The sequence below is a fragment of the Rhyacophila brunnea genome, unplaced genomic scaffold (genome assembly GCF_057557595.1).
Source record: "Rhyacophila brunnea isolate RB1 unplaced genomic scaffold, BYU_Rbru_1.0 scaffold_8, whole genome shotgun sequence".
Taxonomy (NCBI): Eukaryota; Metazoa; Arthropoda; class Insecta; order Trichoptera; family Rhyacophilidae; genus Rhyacophila; species Rhyacophila brunnea.
Genome location: NW_028233350.1, coordinates 21,723,713 through 21,746,520, shown reverse-complemented (window position 1 = coordinate 21,746,520; position 22,808 = coordinate 21,723,713). Strand labels below are relative to the sequence as shown.

At 34.5% G+C, this 22,808-nt stretch overlaps 1 protein-coding gene across 1 annotated transcript in view; it reads left to right on the top strand.

Annotated features, from left to right (window-relative positions):
• Nucleotides 1-11,477: 11,477 nt before the first annotated feature.
• LOC147064032 (beta-1,4-glucuronyltransferase 1) overlaps nt 11,478-22,808 on the top strand; it is a 272,860-nt gene continuing 261,529 nt past the window's right edge. Inside the window, exons 1-2 of the mRNA XM_085959190.1 lie at nt 11,478-11,810; nt 12,841-13,847. Of these exons, the coding sequence (XP_085815316.1) occupies nt 11,802-11,810; nt 12,841-13,847 (1,016 nt within the window). The 5' untranslated portion in view covers nt 11,478-11,801. The remainder of the gene's footprint in view (nt 11,811-12,840; nt 13,848-22,808) is intronic.

Sequence of the window (22,808 nt, the reverse complement as noted above, 5' to 3'; positions counted from 1 at the left end):
CTATCTAATTTGTCCAATACATGAACTAGGCAGAAAAATTACTGCCGAATTCACGCACTCTCCAGATATTTTGTCTAATTCATGAATAAGGCAACGGGCTTGCATTTTTCATGATTTAGGCAAAATTTTGCCCATTTCATGTAATATTCAATTTCGCACATTCGGCGTAACATATATACTATATATACATATATATATATACATATATACCCTGAAGACAGACAGGACTAGTAGATTTTTTAAATGATTTCTTTACCCTCTCGGTCTTAATGGTTATACCTACAATCAGATCTGCGCAGCTATTCTTAAGAGTGTACTTCAGTGAAACGGCAAATAATTTTCAACAGTAGGTGCGACGAAATTTCTCACTAGTCACCAATCGGAGACGGATAGCGAGGTGTCCGCATGTCGATTCGTTTTGTCATGGCGTCGGATGAAAATATTCTTAAATCGTGTAAAGATGACTAAAAAACTTTATATATGTACTTAAAAAAGAAAACATGTCGAATTTGAATCCGCCTAACACAACGATAAATTTTTCAAAGTATTATGCAACCCGAATGAAATATAAATTATAAAAGTTATGTGTTACATCACGGCCGGTCACACGCGAAAAATACACTCTGATCTGTTTTCCTAAACGCGCCAAAAGAAGTATAACCACCTAAAAAAAAACTTAAAAAACAATATATTCACCTGCATAGGTTGTATGAATGACTAGACATTTTCCAGTGCCTTTATAAAAATGTAGAGAATATTCTAAAAGTAAATAGTATCATGATACCTACTTTTGTATTTATTTTCATAAACCATCTACTACCTACACTCTACAGGGATTTTATGATAACCTAATATATTCGCCTAGTTGCCCTAGTTCTAGTATGAAAATATCATTATTCATTATTTAAACTTAGTGAGAGTGCGAAAATTGTTAATAATCAAAAACAATTTTCTTTAATTGATTACTAGATCACCCGACAAACTTCGTACCGCCTCAGAATCAAGAAATCTTGTGTTAACTATTAGCTGAATTAAATTCAGGTTTTTATCAAGTTAAAATGAATTAAGTTCAATAAATGTGCAAAAATCAAATCAAAATGAAAAGTATTTTAATTACATTGAACTGTACACGCTGTACACCCACGATGACCGCGTGGATTAAGCGCCGGTTTATAGTGTCGAGGGTCCCAGGTTCGAATCCTGTGTCTGGCAAGTTCACATATTGTTTTTCAATTTGTGCATGAGTCAGAGTATGGTCCTAATATGTTGAGCAAGTGGCTGACATCTATTTCTCGTAAAAATAAAATCTGTTAAAATACGTAAAAATAAAATACAAACCTCCACTCTGTGAAGGCACATATGATCCTATTAGGATCGGACATGGTCAAAAGAAAAAAAAGAATGTAATTAACGTGGCAGCAAGGCATTTGCTCTATTGAAGCGAATCGAAATGATTCGCGTAGTATTGTTGCACTACTTTCTGTTAAACTATTTGCTGGATGGGTTGCACTCGGGTCGATTCCCTTCATTGAAGCACCTTGTGATATACGACATTTTTCGTTTTGTTGTCAGGTACGAAAACAAAAAAAGCAGATGGTTTGCCGACACATGAACATGATACGTACAATTGACCGTGAGAGAAACATTCATTTTATAGATTCAGGCCTCAAACACTCAAGGATTGGCCTTGTAATTTGTTGATCGTCATGCCGATTGCAAGACGAATTGGAAATTGAATTCGTTTGAACTCGAATGGCTTATCGGTTGGGATCATCGAAATTCTCGGAATGAGAACTTCCTCACCTTTGAACATTCCTTTGATTATCGTCGCGAGAATCACATTGCCCATGAGTTTTCTCACCACCAAACGCGTTCCGTTACATAGTTTTGGTTGGTTTAGATTTCGAAGCATGATGACTACCGAGCCAACCTTCAGTTGTAAATTGTGCGGTGGCAAGCCAGGTAGATCCAATGAGTTAAAAAGTCAGTTGGATGGTTGGTTGCTTCGTCTTCGTTTGATACACAGTCGATATATTTGAAGTAATGCAGTGGACCAACGATTTGATTTTGAATTGTGAAGTTTAAGTGATCCACATCTTTGTTCTTTGCCGCAAGAATTGCTCGTTCACTCAACTAATTGTGATTTTTGTGGTTAGCAGTGACACTTTGTTGATGAGGTCATCCTTCGTTGAGACGAAATTGCAAAAATTCAGCGGAAACGAAATCAATCCATTCGATTCATCGACAGGAACACGGCCGTTACCGATAGTCAGCAATTGCTTGGAGAAATCTTCGGCAGATGAATCGTTTAGCAATGCAACTCGCATGTTTGTCGTCAGCTGAAGTTTCTTCACATAGCGCCACAGAGTCGATGATTTGAGGCAAGCGTTTATTTCATCTGCAGCGGTCGATCTTGGAATGACTGGTAGTGTTTGGCGGAAATCGCCAGATAGTAAAATCATTGCGCCTCCAAAACTTCTTGAGTCATTGCGTAGATCTTTCATAGTTCGATTGAGTGCTTTCAATGCGCGTTTGTGCGCCATTGTGCATTCATCCCAGGACGTGATGATTTTACTTGCTACCAAAACTTTTGCCATTGCTGAGTGTTTCGCAATGTTGCATGTCGGTTTTTCAGTCGTTTGAAGGTTTAAAGGCAATTTCAACGTTGAATGAGACGTTCGGCATCCTTTTAGCAACGTGGCCGCTATCCCAGAAGAAGCAACTGCTACAGCATTTTCGGATCTCGCACGAACAGTAGCCAAAATCAATGACATGAGGAATGTCTTCCCAGTTCCACCGGGCGCGTCGACTTCTTTCTGTTGGGGGTTCAACAGTGGTACATTCGTTCGAACTGATGGTTCAATGCATCTCGATCATATTCATGTTCACGTTCCAATTCTCGATTGAAAGCGTCGTTCATTCCACGATGTGGCGTTGGCATTCCTAACTTGACTAACAAGCTGCCGCACATGAGGTGGTAACACATGTATTCGATCAAAAGCAAAGCCTGGTTATGTATCTCCTCATTCACCTCGATTTCGGGATTCCCTGAACTGACACGAATTCGATGTAAAATGTCTTCTGACATGTTATCCTTGTTCCACAATTCAGGTGGAGTCGATGGGAAGCATGTCGAAATAATGATAGCAAATAATGTGCGTATCTGACTTGGAGATGCAGAAACAATTGCTTCGGGTTAGTTACACCATTTATAACTCAAAAATGGCTGAACCGATTTTTATGATCTTTGATTTGTTGGACTTCGTTTTATAAATATTTATTTATTTTATTTAGAAAAAGAGTATTACGGCATTACAGCGATTGGCCAATGCGCCATAATACGAGTATATAATAAATACAAATACTTATATAAAAATATCTTAATTCCAAATAACAACTAATATAACAAGAAAGTAAAAAAGACAGCATGTGTAAATATTAAGAAATATGATAATATATACAATTATAAATTTAACCTATTTAATATGTCCACAAACATTATATAGTTAATAAAAAACAAATCAACCTTTATGGTGCCATCAAATAAGCTAATTGCACGATACACAGCATCATGAAACATTACATAATATGTCCTGCGACGAGGTATCTTGAAGACCGTGGAGCTACGATTGATATTGGTGGGAACATGAAAATTAATATTTGCCAGTATATACGGATTGTAAATGAACCCACGAAGAAGTAAAAAGAAATGCTTTAAAAGAACAATCACTCTTCGGGTAGACATAGAGTGCATTGATAGCATACCCAGAAGAAAACGAGTCGGGAAATTAATTTTATTATCATTATCATAAGGAAAGAACCCGTATGTTCTTAAGTAGAGAAATCTATGAAATCTATTGTGGACTCGATCCAACTTAATTGTGTGGATGGACTTATTAGGACTCCAAATAATGCTGGCATATTCAAGAATACTCAACACAAATGATACGTATAATGTACGTAGCACTCGGACGTTTTCAAATGATTTTGAAACCCTCATAACAAAACCAAGCATTTTGCTAGATCTAATATTGATGTTAAGAATATGTTGATTGAAAGTGAACTTTGCATCATACAATACACCCAAATCTTTTATCTCCGTTACCCTACTCGATATTATACCAGACAATGTGTATGGGAACAATAAGGTATGCCTTTTCATAGCGAGCGTAGGTACGAGGGTGGGTCAATAAGTCCTTAGAAAAGCCGACAGGTGGCGCGACTAGTACTGCAAGCGGTTTGTTTTCATGCAGCGGCACTACCGATTCAGTATGCTGCGAAGTTTCAATCAGATTGGTCGGGTTGTTGTGTGTTTCTCGTACATTTAAAAAAAAAATCTGCTTGTGGAAAATGGAAAAATGGAAAATGGAGAAAATTGAGTTTAGAGTTGTTATTAAACATTTTAATATAAAAGGGTTAACAGCAAAGGAAATAAAAAATGAGTTGGATTTAGTTCACGGCATATCTGCTCCTTCACTTGCAACTATTTATAACTGGTTAAATGAATTTCAACGTGGTCGTACATCAACAAAGGATGAACCACGCTCAGGACGTCCTGTAGAGGTGACTACACCAGAAATGATCAATAAAATCCACGATATGGTGTTAAGTGACCGAAGATTAAAGTTGAGTGAGATAATTGAGGTTACAGGGATCTCAAAAGGTAGCGTCATTTCTATTTTACATGACAAATTGGGCATGAAAAATATTTCTGCAAGATGGGTGCCGCGTTTCCTCACAGTGGACAATAAACGCAGTAGGGTGGTGGCCTCTAAAGCCCTGTTGTCGCTCATGCAACGCAATCCGGATGAATTTTTTCGTCGCTTTGTGACTGTAGATAAAACATGGATACACCACTATACTCCAGAGACGAAAGAACAGTCAAAGCAGTGGATTGCGAAGGCAAACCATGTCCAAAGAAGGCGAAAACCGTAAAATCAGCTGGTAAGGTTATGGCTACTGTATTTTGGGATGCACGTGAAATTATTTTCGTTGACTATTTGGAAAAAGGAAAAATAATAACAGGGGATTATTATGCATCTTTATTGGACCAGCTAAAAAACAAAATTGAAGAAAAACGGCCTCATTTAAACAGGAAAAAAATCCTCTTTCATCAGGACAATGCCCGTGTTCACACATGTTTACGATCAATGGCTAAAATTGAAGAATTGAAGTTTGAATTGGTCGACCACCCACCGTATTCGCCAGATTTAGCCCCCAGTGACTTTTTCCTTTTCCCAAACTTAAAAAAATGGCTAAGTGGACAACGTTTTTTTTCAAATGAAGAAGTCATCGATCGGACAAATGCTTATTTTGAGGACCTTCCGAAAACTTATTTTTCTGACGGTTTAAAAAAAATTGAGAAACGTCTAACCAAGTGTATTGAGCTCCAAGGAGATTATGTTGAGAAATAAAAAAAAAATACAAAAATAAAACCTGTTTTAATGCTTTTTTCTAAGGAATTATTGACCCACCCTCGTAGCGAATTCAAGTTTATTCAAGATAGACCATTGCGAGATAGCATCTAGGTCAGACTGCATCATCGCACAGCATAATGGGGTTTCAAGAAGTTTCAAAGGTTTAAGATCATCTGCGAATAGCAAACAAGAAGAATTAGTTATAACTTTGACAATATTATCATCAAAAAATATTAAGAACAAAATTGGGCCAAGATTTGAACCTTGAGGAACACCAGAGTTTGTTCTAAAAATCCGCGATTCATTCCCATGGTAATCAACAAATTGACGGCGTTTTTTCAAATAAGAAGCAAAAAAACATATCATAGATAGATAAAGCAATTGGATTACGTCATTATGATAATCTTATATTTTTTCACAAACAATCTACCTGCAGGGGGGTATATTAGAGTCTAATACATTTTTTTTAAATATGCAATATCAATATTATTTTAAGCTTAGATCCGGCCCACAAGGCGCGTTTCTGCGCGCGAGTAATAAATAGGTGAAAATTCTAGAAGGCATTGCCATTTTTTCACAGACACTCTCTACCTCGAGGGATCTATAAGAGCCTAATACATTTTTTTAAAATATGCAACATCAATAATATTTTAAGCTTAGTAATAAATAGGTGAAAATTCTAGAAGGCATTGCCATTTTTCACAAACAGTCTACCTGCAGAGGTTTTATGATATTATTTTATTACAATAATATACAATATCATTTTAAGCTTAGTATTAAAAACGTGAAAATTTTAGAAGGCATTGCCATTGCCATGATAATTTTTAAGCAATAATAAAAAACTATGTTCGTTAATTGATTATAATATAATATACCTACCTGCAATGGTTTTATGAGTGCCTAATACATTTTCCATTGTATATATTATTTTATTATTATAAGAATGACGTGAATATTCGAAAAGTAGATTGATTGCATCACGATACTTTTGTATTTCACAAACATCTAGATACCTTATGTCCTTCTATAATCTATACCCATAATACCAGGTACCTTAAATAAACATATGAAAAACTATCCTCAATAGCCGCCGATAGCGGACGATAGCAGTCTTGTGCTGATACCGAATCTCTAAAGTCTAAAGCTTGGTTCACCGGTATGGATCCACAGTGTATAAATTATTAATGTGTTATTTAAAAAAAACATACACGCAAGACATAAGTATTTACACATATTTTGGAAGTGAGTCTTTTTGTCTTCTTGCAATGTTAGTACACGTCAAACAAATGGTCATATACAAAAGGGCTGATTTTCAAAGTTTTCTAAATACAATAATAAATATATTTTTATCGTTAATTGAAAAATAAAACAGATTTATTACTAATATCTATAAAAAAAACAAAGGCACCACGGTTTTTTGCGAATATTGAAAATATTTTCAACATGGAAATAACCCCATTTGAATAATCACTCCTCGATTGCGGTAGTTCGTGTTAAAATATGTATGTCCCTCATCGATATCCAAACATTTTTTACCTATACGCTTTCGTTTGCTACGGTTCTACGTTAGTTGCTACGATTTTCTGATTGTTTTGTTGCCAGTTAGTAGCGTAAATGTTTTTGCAACATTTAGTAAGTTAGGAATTATTAATAATCAAACAGTAAAATGAAATCGACGTGTGCATTGGCGATTTTAGCTACGGAGAGGCCCGAGACATGGCATCTATATATTCCGCTTAGGAGGGAACATGATATATTTACTATTACTTGATTTGTCGTCTCTCAAAATGTGCCACCCCTTGACCTCCCTAGCCCGATGAGACATAACTGGTAATATTACTGTAATAAACATTGTTAATAAAATTCTATCCAGGGGTGGCGAATATTTTTACGCGTAAGTACAAAAAAACTATAAAATAATTGTATTAATTGGAATAAGTTAGAAGTATTGCATTATGCCCCATTTTGTTGCTTCGTCCAATCGCTTTTCGTTTCGCTTCGTCGTTTTTCCTCAAGCAATCCGTCCTGATTGAAATCGAGAGCTTTTTCACTATAAACTGAATTTTCGTTGAGAATCAGAGTAACTGATTTTTTTGCGTGTAGATTTTCTTTCCAGATTCTTAACATTTTGAATCAGTACCCCCACAGTGCCCTTTGAAATTTACCTTGGCATGGACTTACTTTTAAGACGATCCCACTTATATTCAATTTTCATACAAGACGTGGTGCGTGTGCCACAGGTTTGCGGGAATTAACTTCGACTTTGTGTGGACTGTATGTAGGTGAATAGTTTGGTCTGTCAGTGAGTAGCTAATGAAAAAATATTTCCACAACAAAATATTAGGAACTATATTAATATCATCATTATAATCAGTGTTTCCATACCGATCAATGTGACATGTATCATCATTGAGCCGCACAGGACCATGTATCATTCGCGATAACGCAACATTTTTAAATCCGCGTTGGATACATTTTACTAATTTTGATAATATAATTAAGTTTTACAATAGTAGTGATAACTATTTGAGTGATCTCACAACAAAATATTGGTTAACGATTTATTTTATTTGGATATCTTAATTTCGTATTACATAGATGTAATTGAACAAAATGTTTGCTTATATTGTTAACGATCAAAGATATATAAACTTATCATTAATTAGGTGGGAGCGCCCGCATGTGATCGGGCACTTGCAGTAGCGCACCCAGGGGGGGGCCAAGGGGCCTTGCCCCCCCCCAAAAACATTGAAATTGAAAGCCAATAGATTAGACAAATAAAAACACGGCAAAAAAAATATTTGAAATTCTCCAGCACCCTCTAGAAAAATTTCTTAGATTTTAATTTCTAACACAAAAATTTCGAAACACTAATGTCGGGTTGTTTTAGAAACTCAATCTCTAATGGAAATGTCAAAAAATTCTCGGTGTCCATCCGAATTCCGGAGTGGTGTACACCGAGTGCAATAGACAAAAGTCCGATAAACGAGAAATTAGGCTGTGTTCTGTTGGGTAGGTTTGTGCACCTATAAGTTAAATGCAATAATACTTTTTTTTCCATTTTCAATTAATATTTTGGAACTTCACTATTAAAAAACCCAAAATCGACGATAAAAATTCGGCGAAAAGTACGACTACACCCACCAACATGGGCTGACAGGGCTATAGCCTGGGGGCCCGGGCTTAAGAGGGCCCTGCGTGGCGGCTCGTCTAATTGTGAGATAAACACACACCAGAAATTTGTTATATTATAAAAAAAAAATCACATGTGGCGCTATAGATACTACTTCATCAAAATTAACATAAAAAATATGAAGTATGATGAAAATAATATGATATACGTAACTACATGATAATAATTCACGTGTATCATTTTATATTACAATTATTTTTAGTGTTTCTAGAAAAATAAAAATGTTTATTTATCCAATATCGATGGGTCGAATGCAACTTGGCTACCACAAGAGGGGGTCGTGACCAGTGGTCTATAGTATGATAACGATCGATAATATGATATGAGGTCCGACAAATCAAGAATTCAAGGGAATTATTTAACAATATAGATAAATCCACGGAATACCATTTGGGAACACTACTGTAGAACATCACATTCCCCTAAACCCTGGTGATAGGTAAGGGGGCCCGCCAAACATTCATGATGTGGGGGCCATGCCCACCACAGTCGGTGGTGGTGTAAATTAAAAAAAAACATTTTTTCGGTGGAATTAAGCATAAATATTGTGGCTCTTAACCGGTGCACCGCTGGCTTGTTGCATGTGCACCGCGAAAATAATGATAAAAGCAGAAAAATCCGCGAAATAGCGAAAACCGAAAAAGTCCTTCGTGAAATTATGAAAGCCGATGAAAGATCTAATGTGATTTCGATGTTGCCGAATCGATCGCACGCGTCTAAAATCTAAAATATCATGGAGTAATTAAATTTGTATGGATGGTGCTCCGTCAATGTTAGGCTCATTTAAAGGATTTGTTACCCTCGCAAAGACAAGAAATCCTAACATTATATCTACGCACTGTTTTATTTACACAGGGAATCTATAGTTTCGAAAACATTACAGCAGTGCTAAAACCTGTACTAGACCAATATTTCATCTAATCCAGACCTTTAAAAACAGGCATTTTAAAAAAAACTTTGCATTTCTATGGAAGCTAAGTACGATTGTTTGCTTTTTCACACTGAAGTGAGGTGGTTACAGTGGCGCACCCAGGGGGGGGGGACAAAGGGCCCTGACACCCCCCAAACATGAAAATTATCAGAATGATTTTAACCATTGAAATTGAAAGCCAATAAGCATTTGGGCTTAGACAAATAAAAACACTGGCAAAAAAAACACAAAAATTTCGAAACACTAATGTCAGATTTTTTTAGAAACCCAATCCCTAATGGAACTGTCAAAAAATTCTCGGTGTCCACCCGAATTCCGGAGTGGTGTAGGTCATGGCTGAGGAGGGCTGACAAGGCTCTAGCCTGGGGGCCCAGGCTGTGGGGGGCCCGGCGTGTCGGGTTGACCAGATAAACACACATAATAAATTAGCTTTAATAGTAAAAAAAGTCGCCTGCGGCGCTAATATACTTCTTGGCCATGAACATTTTCAATTACTTATATAATTGTGCAATATATTTTTTGATTATTATGTGTCGATACTCGACAGCTCCATTATTAAAGTGGATGTATTGAAAATCGCCAATAATTCTTATGTATATAATAAGTACCCTTAATTTGAACTAAAACACAATTTGAAAAACGTTAATGTAGTGTTTCACACTGCCTTTAATCTTAGCGGTAGGTAGGGGGCCCGCCAAGCCTAGCATGAGGGCCCGTTTCAGGATGTGGGGACCATGGTGTAGGTACACCGAGTGCAATAGACAACGAGAAATTAGGCTGTTTTACATTCTCCTCCTTGGGCCCCCCCCAATATTAAATCCTGGGTGCGCCACTGGGCACTTGTATATTTCGATTTAGTTTTGTAAAAAAATGTCCAGCTGCAAATACAACTTCATTGATCACATATTTTGAAAAAATACAGTTATACTGACGTCGCCTTATCTCGAGCTCTTCTAGTCAACTGACATGTCACAATCAATAAGGCAATTAAACTATACCTTCTAAGTTGATGCATAACAATATTTTTAGCTGTCTTCACGAAAACGTGTATCTTCTAAGCGTGATTAAAATGTAATGATACATAATATTAATTACCTTTTTTATATTCAATTGATTTTTGGTTGGTTAAAAGTAGTATTTTTCATTTATAACATCCACCCGTTCTCCACTGCAAACAAAATTTAAAAACAAACGTGACTGAGTTGTAAATTTTATTTGATAAAAAATGAGTAAACTAATATGTTTTCTTATTAGCTCTACAATTTTGGCTACCTCACGTAGAGGCTTCTTAACAGTTAAGAAAAATCCTTACTACCTATTTTATACCTAAGTATCAATTAATTTTAATCATAGTTGTAAGATACTGAGACATTTAAGTTAATGGCCCCACCAAACCACACCCGGTCTTACTCAGGCAGATCATGGGACGGGACCCTACATTTGTATGTGAAGTACCAATATTTTAATGAGATAACGATACAATAGAACGAATCACATTTAGAACCACTTTAACGAATATTCTTCATGTTTAGCAAATTTTCATTAATTTTCATAGCTAGCCAGTTATGACAAGGTTATAAACATATAAAGTAGTATAATTCTTATTAAACCAATTCAAATTCATCGTAGCAACTAGTTAGTAGTTTTTTTGTAACTTCATTAACCACCCCTTGCTTCAGTTGTGTTCTTATTATTTTATCTTAACATCATTCTAAACATAGATTAATTGCATACGTTTCAATACCTATATATGTAACATATAGGTAACTACTGCATAAGAGGGCGCAAATGTTAAGTATCTACTTGAACTCGACTTTCATGAAAAGGGTTGAAAACTCAAGTTGGGAAAACAGGAAACGCGCGCCGTAACCGGCCTGCGCACGCGCGCCCACCATTCCTGTCACCTTTTCTACCCCGGTGTATTATCACGCTCGACAGTCAAATATTTACAAAACTTAACAAGTTACAATATTTCTGTGATTTATTATCTAAACAAGACAATTCTCAAATTTTCAACAAGAAAATTGCTATATTAATTTGCGTTGCCAGTGAGTTGATCGCTACGAATTACCACAGTAGTCCTCGAATGTCAAACTGAAATTTACGTGTCGCTGAATGAAAGCAAGTTGGTGTTTACAAATCGTGTTTTTTTGATTAATCTAGTTTGTGTTTTGTTCGTACTGGACGTATGGTTTGAATCGCGTACTGGCGGACATTTGCCCTCTGTGCAGGGCGATTGGCTGCTTGGGAACAATATCAAATGACTCAGGTAAACTAATTTATATCTCTATACTCAAAAGGTTATAGGTTATGTTGAAGGCGTAGATAAGGTTTTCATTATTCCATGTCAAAGATAAGCTATTCTTACTACGTTATCATAGATATCATACTATTCCAATGTTCTCCAATCAAGCTAAGCTTTTAAAATATTCATTAACGTATGAAGCATATATTTTGAATAATATAACATTCTCATTGACAGATGGGTGTCACTTTTTCATATAGATAGTGACATTATCGACTTGGTTAGAGATAAAATATTCGCACGTTATTTAATATTAAAGAAACCTTTGGCACGTAGGTAACCTTTCTAGAATAGTTGTAAATAATATATCAGGGGTACATACGACCTACGCCTACGTGGGTACACAGTTACTGGGTTTGTATTGTATAATATATTTTGTTTGCAGAATATACCTACATATGTTGTAGGTACCGTCTCATCATAATAATTTATTTATCAATTGTTTTAGCATTAACCCTTTAGATAAAAAGAGGGTGGTGAGAAAGGGGCCAAACGTAAACTTAAATGCTTAACTTTAATATAGGAAAGTTCTACATTGGAACAAAATATTAGAGGGTATGGTTTTTATCAAATAATTATTATAAATCGGAGTACTCCAGTTTATTATTAAATTGTTTTTATTATATCCGTATCCCTAACGAAGGCGTCAGCTAATACACATTGTATTGTCTAAAAATGTTACCTTTGATTAATTAAACAATTAAACTTTGGAAAAAAATCTCGCTAAAAAGTACCCTAATTAATTTAAATTACCGTTTGTATATTATAAATAATATACCTATACAACGTTCAATGTATTTTTTTATTTCCTTTAGAATAATTAAAATATAATATTATGTTTATTCTTATCAATCTGTGTTTATATTCTATTAATCTTAATTATGTTATATTCAATAATATTTACGCAATGACACGACTAAACCTAAGTAATAATAATGAATAATAGTTGTGTTTTAAAAAATATGTTAAACGCTCTTCTTTTTTTTATTTTCAGGTGGGCTGGTGTCGTCTATGGAACCTGAGCCTTGCGAGTGTTTTAGTATTGACTTTATCAAATATCCTGCTAACATTTCGTCTCCTGCACCCGATTGAGTGTAATCACGCGGCTCAATCGGAGAATATTGTGCAACCAGCCCCACCACCAGCGCCGCTGAGAAAGACGCAACAGGCGAAGCCCCAACCTTCTCCAGCATTAGTCCCTTGTATAGACGTCTACGACCAACGGCAATACAGCAACCAAACAGAAGACACGACCTTCGCAGATGTGAACTTGGATTTAGGAAGATGGGACTCTTCGCATTCATATAAAATGTTTGATTATGCCGTTGTAGGAGAACAGTTTTCTGCGTTATCGGAACAATATAAAGTTTGTCTGGCCACTCAAAGTTCAATAGAACGCTTGGCGTCAATGGCGCAGGTTGCTCATAGATGGAGCGGAGCAATTTCCGCAGCAGTATATGCTGCAGGAGAAGAATTGGCTCTTTTAAAGCTGTATGTTGCATACTTGAGAAGATGCTACCCAGCAGTGCGAGCGAGGGTTTCATTTCACTTGACAGTGCCAATAGCGAAGCCTGCACAATTTTCTTTCGCCTCATCTTCGACTCCAGATAGTTCAATGTTGGACTGCTCCAAGCCAGAAGCAACGTTAAATCGACTTTTAAAGTACCGATTACCGGAAACGTCTAAATGGAGACTGAAGCATCCTTACCCTCAAAATCATATGAGAAATCTTGCCAGAAGAAATTGTCAGAGCAGTTTTGTGTTTTTAACTGACGTTGATATTATTCCGAGTGTCGGGTTGACTGAATCCTTGGACGCGTTCCTTAGGACGGCAAAGTGCCGAGGGCTGTGCGCGTACGTGGTGCCAACTTACGAATTGGACGAGCGGGTTCGTTTCCCCCGCAACAAGACTGATTTGATACGTCTAGCTAACAAGGGGCTCGCCAGACCTTTCCACCACAAAGTCTTTATTTACAACCAGTTCGCTACTAATTTTTCAAGGTAAATTTATTGACATTTCACTTTGCCGCCATGACTCTAATTTGTATTTGATTACTGTTTTTATTGCGTCAGTAGTTTGTCTAATTGGATGCTAAATTTGGGGTAACACCGCTTGCTAGTAATTGTCAGCATAGCTAGTAGGTTTGAAATAATTAGTTCATACAAATAATATTATAATAGCATATTACTATTTTTGGAAAACTCATAAATAGTATGTCACTTGAAATAAATAAGTACCTAGATTGCATCTAGCTAAGTTTACTATACTATAACGCTTAATGAATGAAAGTAAGGCTGATAATTAGTTTAATTACCTTACTCATTTAGTGCTAACACCGCGACTGGCGCGTTTGGAGTACTTCGCCATTATATATAATTAGCGTGTTATTTAAATGTGGTAATTAAAAGTTCAGTAGTGATTGTGTTAAGTTTTAAAATATTCAATGTAATGGTGTAAATAACTAATTAAATAACAATTTTTAGAAAACTCCAAATTGATAATTGAAAAATACCTCAGAACTATATTTTTTAAGAAATATCAGTATGAATAGAGAATACTTAGCCTAGAGGCTACTTTGATAAATTTCAAACCTCATTCAGTTCAGCATTTTTATAATTTATGTAGAGTTCTAAATTATGAATGTTCTTAGATAGAAAACAATTATTTTAGAATCCAAAGTTATCCATATAGATTATATTGTACAAGAATAAAATAGTTTGTTTCGATATTTTATATAAAAATGAAAGCAGGTTGAATAGCCAACATCTGACGAAATATTGTGATAGTTAACTGTCTATAATTATATTTGATAACACAGCAAATTATCAAAATACATATTATGTTGATTATTAAAATATATCTAAATGACGCAACTAACATAACAATGTGGTTTATCTAATCGTACATTTTGTGGTTTAGTGTGCGATCCGGATATAGTAAAAAAATCATTAATGCAATTATTTACGATTGATAATATAATTTATAATTTAATGTAATTCTATAGAATTCAATATGGGTACTTTATAATATATCATAAAGTCTAAAAATCTTATAAAATACCGAAATACAGAGATAATGAAAATATAAACGTTTTAGATAATCTGTGTCGTGATTTGTATTTTACCATTATTCTCTAATCATTGATTATTCAAACTTGCTTTCATTTATGTATTTACTGGATACCTACTAAAAGCATTCTAATCAGCGGTTCTATTCTATACATAACGCCGGGTCCATACTGGCAACATGTCGCGCGACAACCTCGTTAAATTTTACGATACGTATGATAATTATCGTAAAATTTCACGAGGTTGTCGCGCGACATGTTGCCAGTGTGGACCCGGCATAAGGCTGCTTTCGGCTGCTACGATGGCTAACTAGGGTAGGCTTGTATCAAAGTATTAGCACTTATTGTAATAATTACAATAAGTTGGTTGTAATTGTTGCAATAGGCGCTATATTTTAGCAGCACCTCTCTTGGCTGTAATAAAATTTAGAGCGAGATAGACAGTTTTGACTATTTAGACGGCTATCGTATTGTAACAATTATAATACCTCAATACAAATAGGTAACACTTTTGCGGTCAATATTCGCCTTGGTGTATAGAATAGACCTGCAGGGATGATAAATTAAATAATGTAATATATACCTACCTATATTATTGATAATACTATAATAGCGATAATTTTCTTGTAAAGGTTCTTGTAATGTAATATTATATATTATTCAATATTTATGTAATATGTAAATGATATTGTTGGTTGGGCATAAATCTCCTACCCACCTGACATCATCCTTGCCAGGCCTACCATTAACATTCAGTTTCAGTCATTCTGCAACCGTGTCGTTGTAAACACCTATAACATGTATATCATTAAGACAATTTAATTGCCTGGTTTTGACCGTCAATTGCCGCGCACAGGGTGACTCAATAAACAGTATCGCGCGAGAGTGGTAGTGCTAGTGAGTGAGAACCAGACTACGGAGCCAACCCCATCATCACTAAAGACCAGTGCCTGGCATCCTTCATATAACTCCCCCCCTCCAGCATCCGAATTATTCCGTCATATTATAGTAGGTAGACTGAAAAGCGCCCCAATTGTATTACTCGCATCTTATAACAACTCGATGACAATATCAGCTGATGATATTTTCATAAAGAATTAAGGAACATAAATTAGTTAGTTCTTAAATAAATGAAAATAGACAAATACTTGAAGGTATTATTGAGATAACAATATATTTCTTTAAACATACAATAGTATGTAGTAAATACTTATGCACGTACGGTTGTATACTAAGATACAATTAATAAGTAAAGATAACATTAATGATATTATGTAGTGAGATTGCTTTATATTTATTTATTTATTTATTTATGAAATCAAAACATTGCGGACATAACAAAATCTAAATTCAAGACGTGCACAACATGAAATTTTCATTATAACAAATATGGCCCTCACAAGAGAGAAGAGAATATATAAAATAATAATTTAAAAAAAATATCTACCTAAGTACAATTTTATACAGAAAAATAAAATTTCGAATATAAAATACATAGCACGTCACCAGAAATGTCTACTTTTTGGGGAGCGCATTGACTAGTCTTGCACCCGTCGCTAATGGTGCCTGGTAGGCTTGACACGAGTATTGTATATTATTAACTTCACTTGTGCCGATTTATCAGAATATCTTCAAAGTAGGTACCAATCTGCGGAAATTATTGATGCTGATTTCACGATAAAATAGTCTATTGAATTCTCACAGTTATTGTTCCTAAACACTTGTATAAGTGACAATTTTTCATCAATATTTCAATCTGGCTCAAGTATATTTATATGCTCGTGAACTAAAATCACTATTGTGCACACTAATCAATAATTATTGTTTTGTTATGTATTTTAAATGATCATAATCCACCAACCTGTCATTTTTTAATAACCGCCAACAGCAGGTTTGGATGAAGTAAGTTTCCATAAAGTTGATTATCGGTATAATTAATATATTTTCAGGTATCATACTTTATGACTACATATACTCTCTTTTCATAGATTCCCGGCTATTTCTAAATATTTAAATAGCTGAAATTGACCCTTTGATTAGTTCATTAGCTTTTACTATATCTGCATTTTCTGGCTTGAAATACATTAAATATGTCTGCAATATGTCTAAAAAATGTGTAAGAGGGGTGGCCATTTCGGAATACATTTTATGTAAAGAAGAATATTGTTTCTTTCAAAATAATGTTATATTTTTATTGCATTTTACGTAAATATGAACATAGGACGTCACGAATGCTTTTTGTTAGTTTTGGTTTCAACTGGGTAACAATGGCTGTTATACTTACACTAGTAATTTTCTTCATTTCATTTATAAAAAATGTTTAGAGGGTTTGAACGTGTTAAGAAAATTTTAGGCATAGGTTCTTGCGAACCGACTGAATCCCATCACTTAAATTTTTCCACCTGAATGAAGCTTATTATGGACTTTAAAAATATTAAAAAAATATAATATATGTATTATATTAATTTTCGAGGCTAAAATTACGAGAAAGTGAGAAATAATAATTTAATATGGAAGGTTTTAATTGATAGGGTTCAGAAATATGGGAAAGTAAACACTAATAAGATTTTTTATGAAGGCCTCTGCAATTGAAAACAATAAAACTCGAGACGGTGTGTTTTACCGCTGATGTTAAAAGTTATATAGCAGCTGATACATTCCTTTTTATAGAGTGATTCCGCTGGTGGTTTAAAATTCAATCATAAGGTCTATGTTTTTTAGATCTCAGAATACTTGGGCTAAAATGAGTCCACAGAGAAAATGTGCTAATACTGCTAATGCATATGGATAAATAACCACAACACAATACCCATAGATAAGGAGAAAATGAATGAGTTTACTAATTTACCCATACCCAGTGACCTGGTTTGTCTTATCGCCTCTGAGAAGAAATGAGCTTTAAGCTGATATTGAGTACAAGATCAGGTGATGTTACGGGTGACATATTTGGTGTTCCCATCGGTAGAAGTGATTAGCAGGTCCAGGGTTATATAGATATACAGAAAGATATTGTACACCATTACAATGCTCTAAATTTGAGTGAAATAAAATCTTTGAGAACGTTGATAAATGAAATGTACTCTAATATTGGAGAAGTTGGAGTGATCCCTCGGAGATTACGCAACAATTCTAAGGGATCGCAAAAAAGAACTATAAAATTCTAGTGTTGCTATTGAAAACGCAATGCCAAAACTAAAATCCTACAATAAAAAAGAGAGGGTTACATCAGCCTAGATTTACCGGAGGGGGCAAAAATAAAGTATTTTAAGACCGCCACCCTCTGGTCTAAATCAAGACACTCGATTCATATTGATTATGTTCACTTTATATAATGGCAATAGTCTGTAACATGAATCTTAATCGATTTTGACTAGTATGTATTCATAATTTGACAAGCAAATTTTCTAAAAAAAATAAGTAAGCAAGAAAGTAGGGTTCTCAATATTATAATATATCTCAATCCCAAAAATTGTTTTATGGATAAATTCTGACCTGTGGTTACGCGAAACTACAAATGACGTTGCAATGTTACGTATCAGATATGCAGACGATTGTCTTGGATACTTACATAAATTGAATCAAATACGTATGGATAAACAAGTAAATTAATGTAACTTGCATTGAATGGTAAAATTATATGATACTCGTAGTTGTGAACAACTGCGTTATGAGTTTATCACCCGAAACAGCTATCAATATCAACAACTCAAACATCATTGAATTAACTAAAAAAATGTTTCAAAAACTTTCATCTTAAAACAACGCTACGTAGAAACTAAAAGTTTGAGGGGTTCTGATATAGTTGGATTATATCACGGGTGAAGATGATTCTGTCAGTGGTCGGAATCATTAGGCGGAAGTGTCTCTATCAGACGTTAAGAGCAGAGCACACTGCTGTTGTATATAGTATTATATATACACAGTTGTATGTGATGAAGCAACAAAAGCTCTCGCGGCGAAATGAAGACTCGTTCAAATATTTACACAGCCTCCTTTGCTAAAAGAACTACCAGCCCCGCAGACAGTGATACCAATAGAACGGAATTACTTTTGGTTTTGCCGCCTTCTCTCCAGGTGGTATTAAAACTTCTCGATCCTGCAACTATTCCCCGGGTTAATCTTCCACCTGATAATAAATGTATGAGGCAGGATTCGTTTTGAAAAAGTACTTTGCAGCGCAGGCCTCGTTCAATTCTCTGTGTCCACTGTTCACGTGGCCATAGACGTTACGTCATTTCGTTATCTTTTCCTATGAAGTATTTCTTTACCTCAACATTCGTTCTTTTATTGCTTCGTTCACCTTCGTTCGATTTACCTTCCGAATAATTCTCATAAATATTGTGCATAGATAATCATTAGGCACAATCACATAATAATATATTCATTTCCATTTTAAAAGCAGGGTCTCACACTGATGCAATTGACGAATGTAGAGGTAACTGTGTAAGTGTACAAGTGAATTATTTCTACGACTCTTCAACATTATTTGCCAACATCCAGTAGAAAAAAACCCATTGACGTATCTGCAAGTAATACATATTATTCATCTAGTATTATAGCCGAGAAATTCATCATACTGCTAACCTAACCTAGAATTTTCCAACAAATTTTAATGTGTCGCGACAAGGCAGTGTTGCGATAGATATTATTGCACACACGTTGTACAATCCATTGAATTTTACTATATTGTTACTATCTAACTATTTTCGGACCAAGTTGTTTAATTAAAAAAGTTAAACCAAAGAATCTCATAGCAAAAACTTTGCCTAAATATTAAATTATATTGTATAAATGATCACATTGATTAAATAGAAACTGTTAAAAATTGTATTATTTGCATCCTTATGCAAAGTATGCACACTATTAATTTGTGACGAATTATTCTGTCGACATGCAATAATTTTCGTAGGTTCCATGGTTCCTTTTTTAAAGAATTATGTATTCATAATTTATTTTATATCTTTAGATAGGTACCTACCTACCTAATAACAACTGTTTAGTTGCCTTTAGTTAACTTTGTTTAGTATGGTAGAAAATAAATATTGCTTTATGAAAATATTTTTTTAGAGTTAAATAAATACATTTAAAAAACATTCAGAGATGGCCTAAAGCATGACGTGTCAATCTGTTTAATAGTTCTATTATAAAATTGTTTAAATACTTAAAAAAAATAGTTCACAATTTTAGCCTACCCATCATTATTTTCTATTTACCGGATCTTACATAATAACAAATAATAAAAATAAAGTAAAAAATAAGCACATTGCGCCACTGTCGTGTGCAGGGGGCGAAGTGATAATGTGTTTCCGAGCACATAACCATGATAGTTATGTAAAAAAATAAATATTAACTACTAAGATATTAGAAAAACAATAAAAATTATCGCAGAGCATGATATACTGTCACCGTCAACCACGTTTTCCCACAATTGATGATTTTCCTATACTGTATCGCAATGAACAGGAAGTACCCTTCGCATTTATGACAGTCATCGGTAGGTAGTTCAATCTAGTACTGAAACCCATTTCCCTCTTCTCTCTACCCTATTGGATTGCTGAATATTATTTTTTGCCAGTTTGTGGTCGTCCATAATGTGCACATTATACAGTCATTGCAGTCTCCCAATCTCGAATGATTTGAACAGACGATAACGTTCAAAAATATATATTTTCCTACAGTTATTGCTGTCACAATAATACGTTTAGTGTTTTAAAAATGTATTTTATTTCATCGATAACGACCGGAAGTACTCAGAATTTGAAATTTATAATCAATGTCAAATACCAGTGTACATTTTTGAATAGGTAATTAATATGACATTATCGATGAAAATAGAATCAAAAATATTGTTTTTGTTGATGTAAATTATTCATATAAATATCGATTATATTTTTACACTTTGCAATAATATTTAATCATGATCACTATTAAATTACAAATCTATTTTTTGATTTAACAATTCTTTAACTGCTTTTAGATAGATTATATCACTGTAGTAGAATTATTATCTTAATATGACATAAGAATGATACACTTTTGCAAACCTCTTTATAACTACTATATAATTAGATATAATACTTTATAGTTGCTTGTAGCAGAATAGCCTGCGTCCGAATACGTACATACTGTTTTATATGTGATAAGTTTGACCGAACAAGACCTGCAAAGCTCGTAGGCGGAAGGCATTCAGGTCATATTTTAAATGCACTTAAGGGGGGACATGCTCGTCGAAGGTCAAAATTGAGTTTTTATTGTATTTTCAAACCATGATCCTGGACACTCCTTAAACGTTGTAGATAATCTATTTATATAATTTTGAAGCCTTATTATCCTTTATAGTTATTTTAAACATTTGATGACTGCATAAAGTATTTTTGTTACATAAAATAGTATTCTTTTAAACCTCTCGCTCTAATGTTTTAGAATATAGTCATATTTCGGTACATAACTGTGCAGTGGTGTTAAAATTTTTACATTTATTAATTTTTAAACGCATTTATAAAACTATTGTTGAACTAATGTTCAAACACGCGCGTTAATATCATTTTACTGCCTACTTCAATTATAGTTTGTCAATTTATGGCTACGGCCGTATGTTGTAGCTTAAGCACTGGGGAATGACAAAAAAAATGGTGTATTTCAAAAAAACAATACCTTATTCTTAGGTCAATAATTATTATAAAGCAATCATTATTCATAAGATGTTTATCACACTTGAATGGTCAAAGACATAGCTTATAATAAATACCTTTAGAATCATCTTCAAATGCGTTAATCTTGCCGATTTTTTGAATAATAAAATGCCTAATTCTTGTCAAATTTGGGATCACAGAGATAATCAATATTATTTTTTATCGTGAATATTTTACAAAAATTATCTCGAAATAAGTTATGCTAATAGTTTTATAAATGCGTTTAAAAATTAATAAATGTAAAAAATTTTAACACCACTGCACAGTTATGTACCGAAATATGACTACATTCTAAAACATTAGAGCGAGAGGTTTAAAAGAATACTATTTTATGTAACAAAAATACTTTATGCAGTCATCAAATGTATAAAATAACTATAAAGGATAATAAGGCTTCAAAATTATATAAATAGACTAGCTGACCTGGCAAACGTTGTTCTGCCATATAAATTATTTTAGTGAATATTTTGGTTGTTAAATAAAAAATAATGAATGTATCGTAAGTGTGTGGGGTTGGGATCTATGACAGAAAGAGGAATAGAGCGCTGTAGACGATGACCGCCGATAAAAACAAAAAAACATCAACCATTCATTTTCTCAATTCAAAATGAGTAATGATGTTCATAATGAATGAATTACCTGTGACAGGATCTCGTTGTTTAATATTTATGCAATATCCGTCTTGTCCCTTCCAGAAAATTAGCGGATATAAGAGAGCGTCGTATGAACGGTGTGTGTCAGCGATGAACTCCAGATTATTATTTCTTCTTCGAATCACGATTTCTCGCGTCGATGTGCGGTCGCCAACCATGATTCCAGCAATGTCGTCAACAACAGGCGCATTGAATCGACGCACGTGCTCTCCAGCTGGTGTTTTATCAGGATTGATGATAATAGCATGATTGTCACTTTGAAATTCGTGCATGTGTGCTTTGAAGAATTTCAATAATTCATTGTGCTCATTCAACAGGGCGTCCAGTTCACCGACGATGCGCCTGACATTAGGCGAATTGAGGCTATTGTAGCCGCAACGTGCATCCACATGATTGATGTCCTCACCGCCCATGAAGTAGATTTGTAAAAAATTATGTAGTTCGTTTGGCATTGGCAGCAATGAGCTTACTTTGTTGTATACTTGGCCTTTGATTTTGAACGTAGAATGGAATTGTTGACCATTTGCCGCAGTATTGTGAACTATTTCT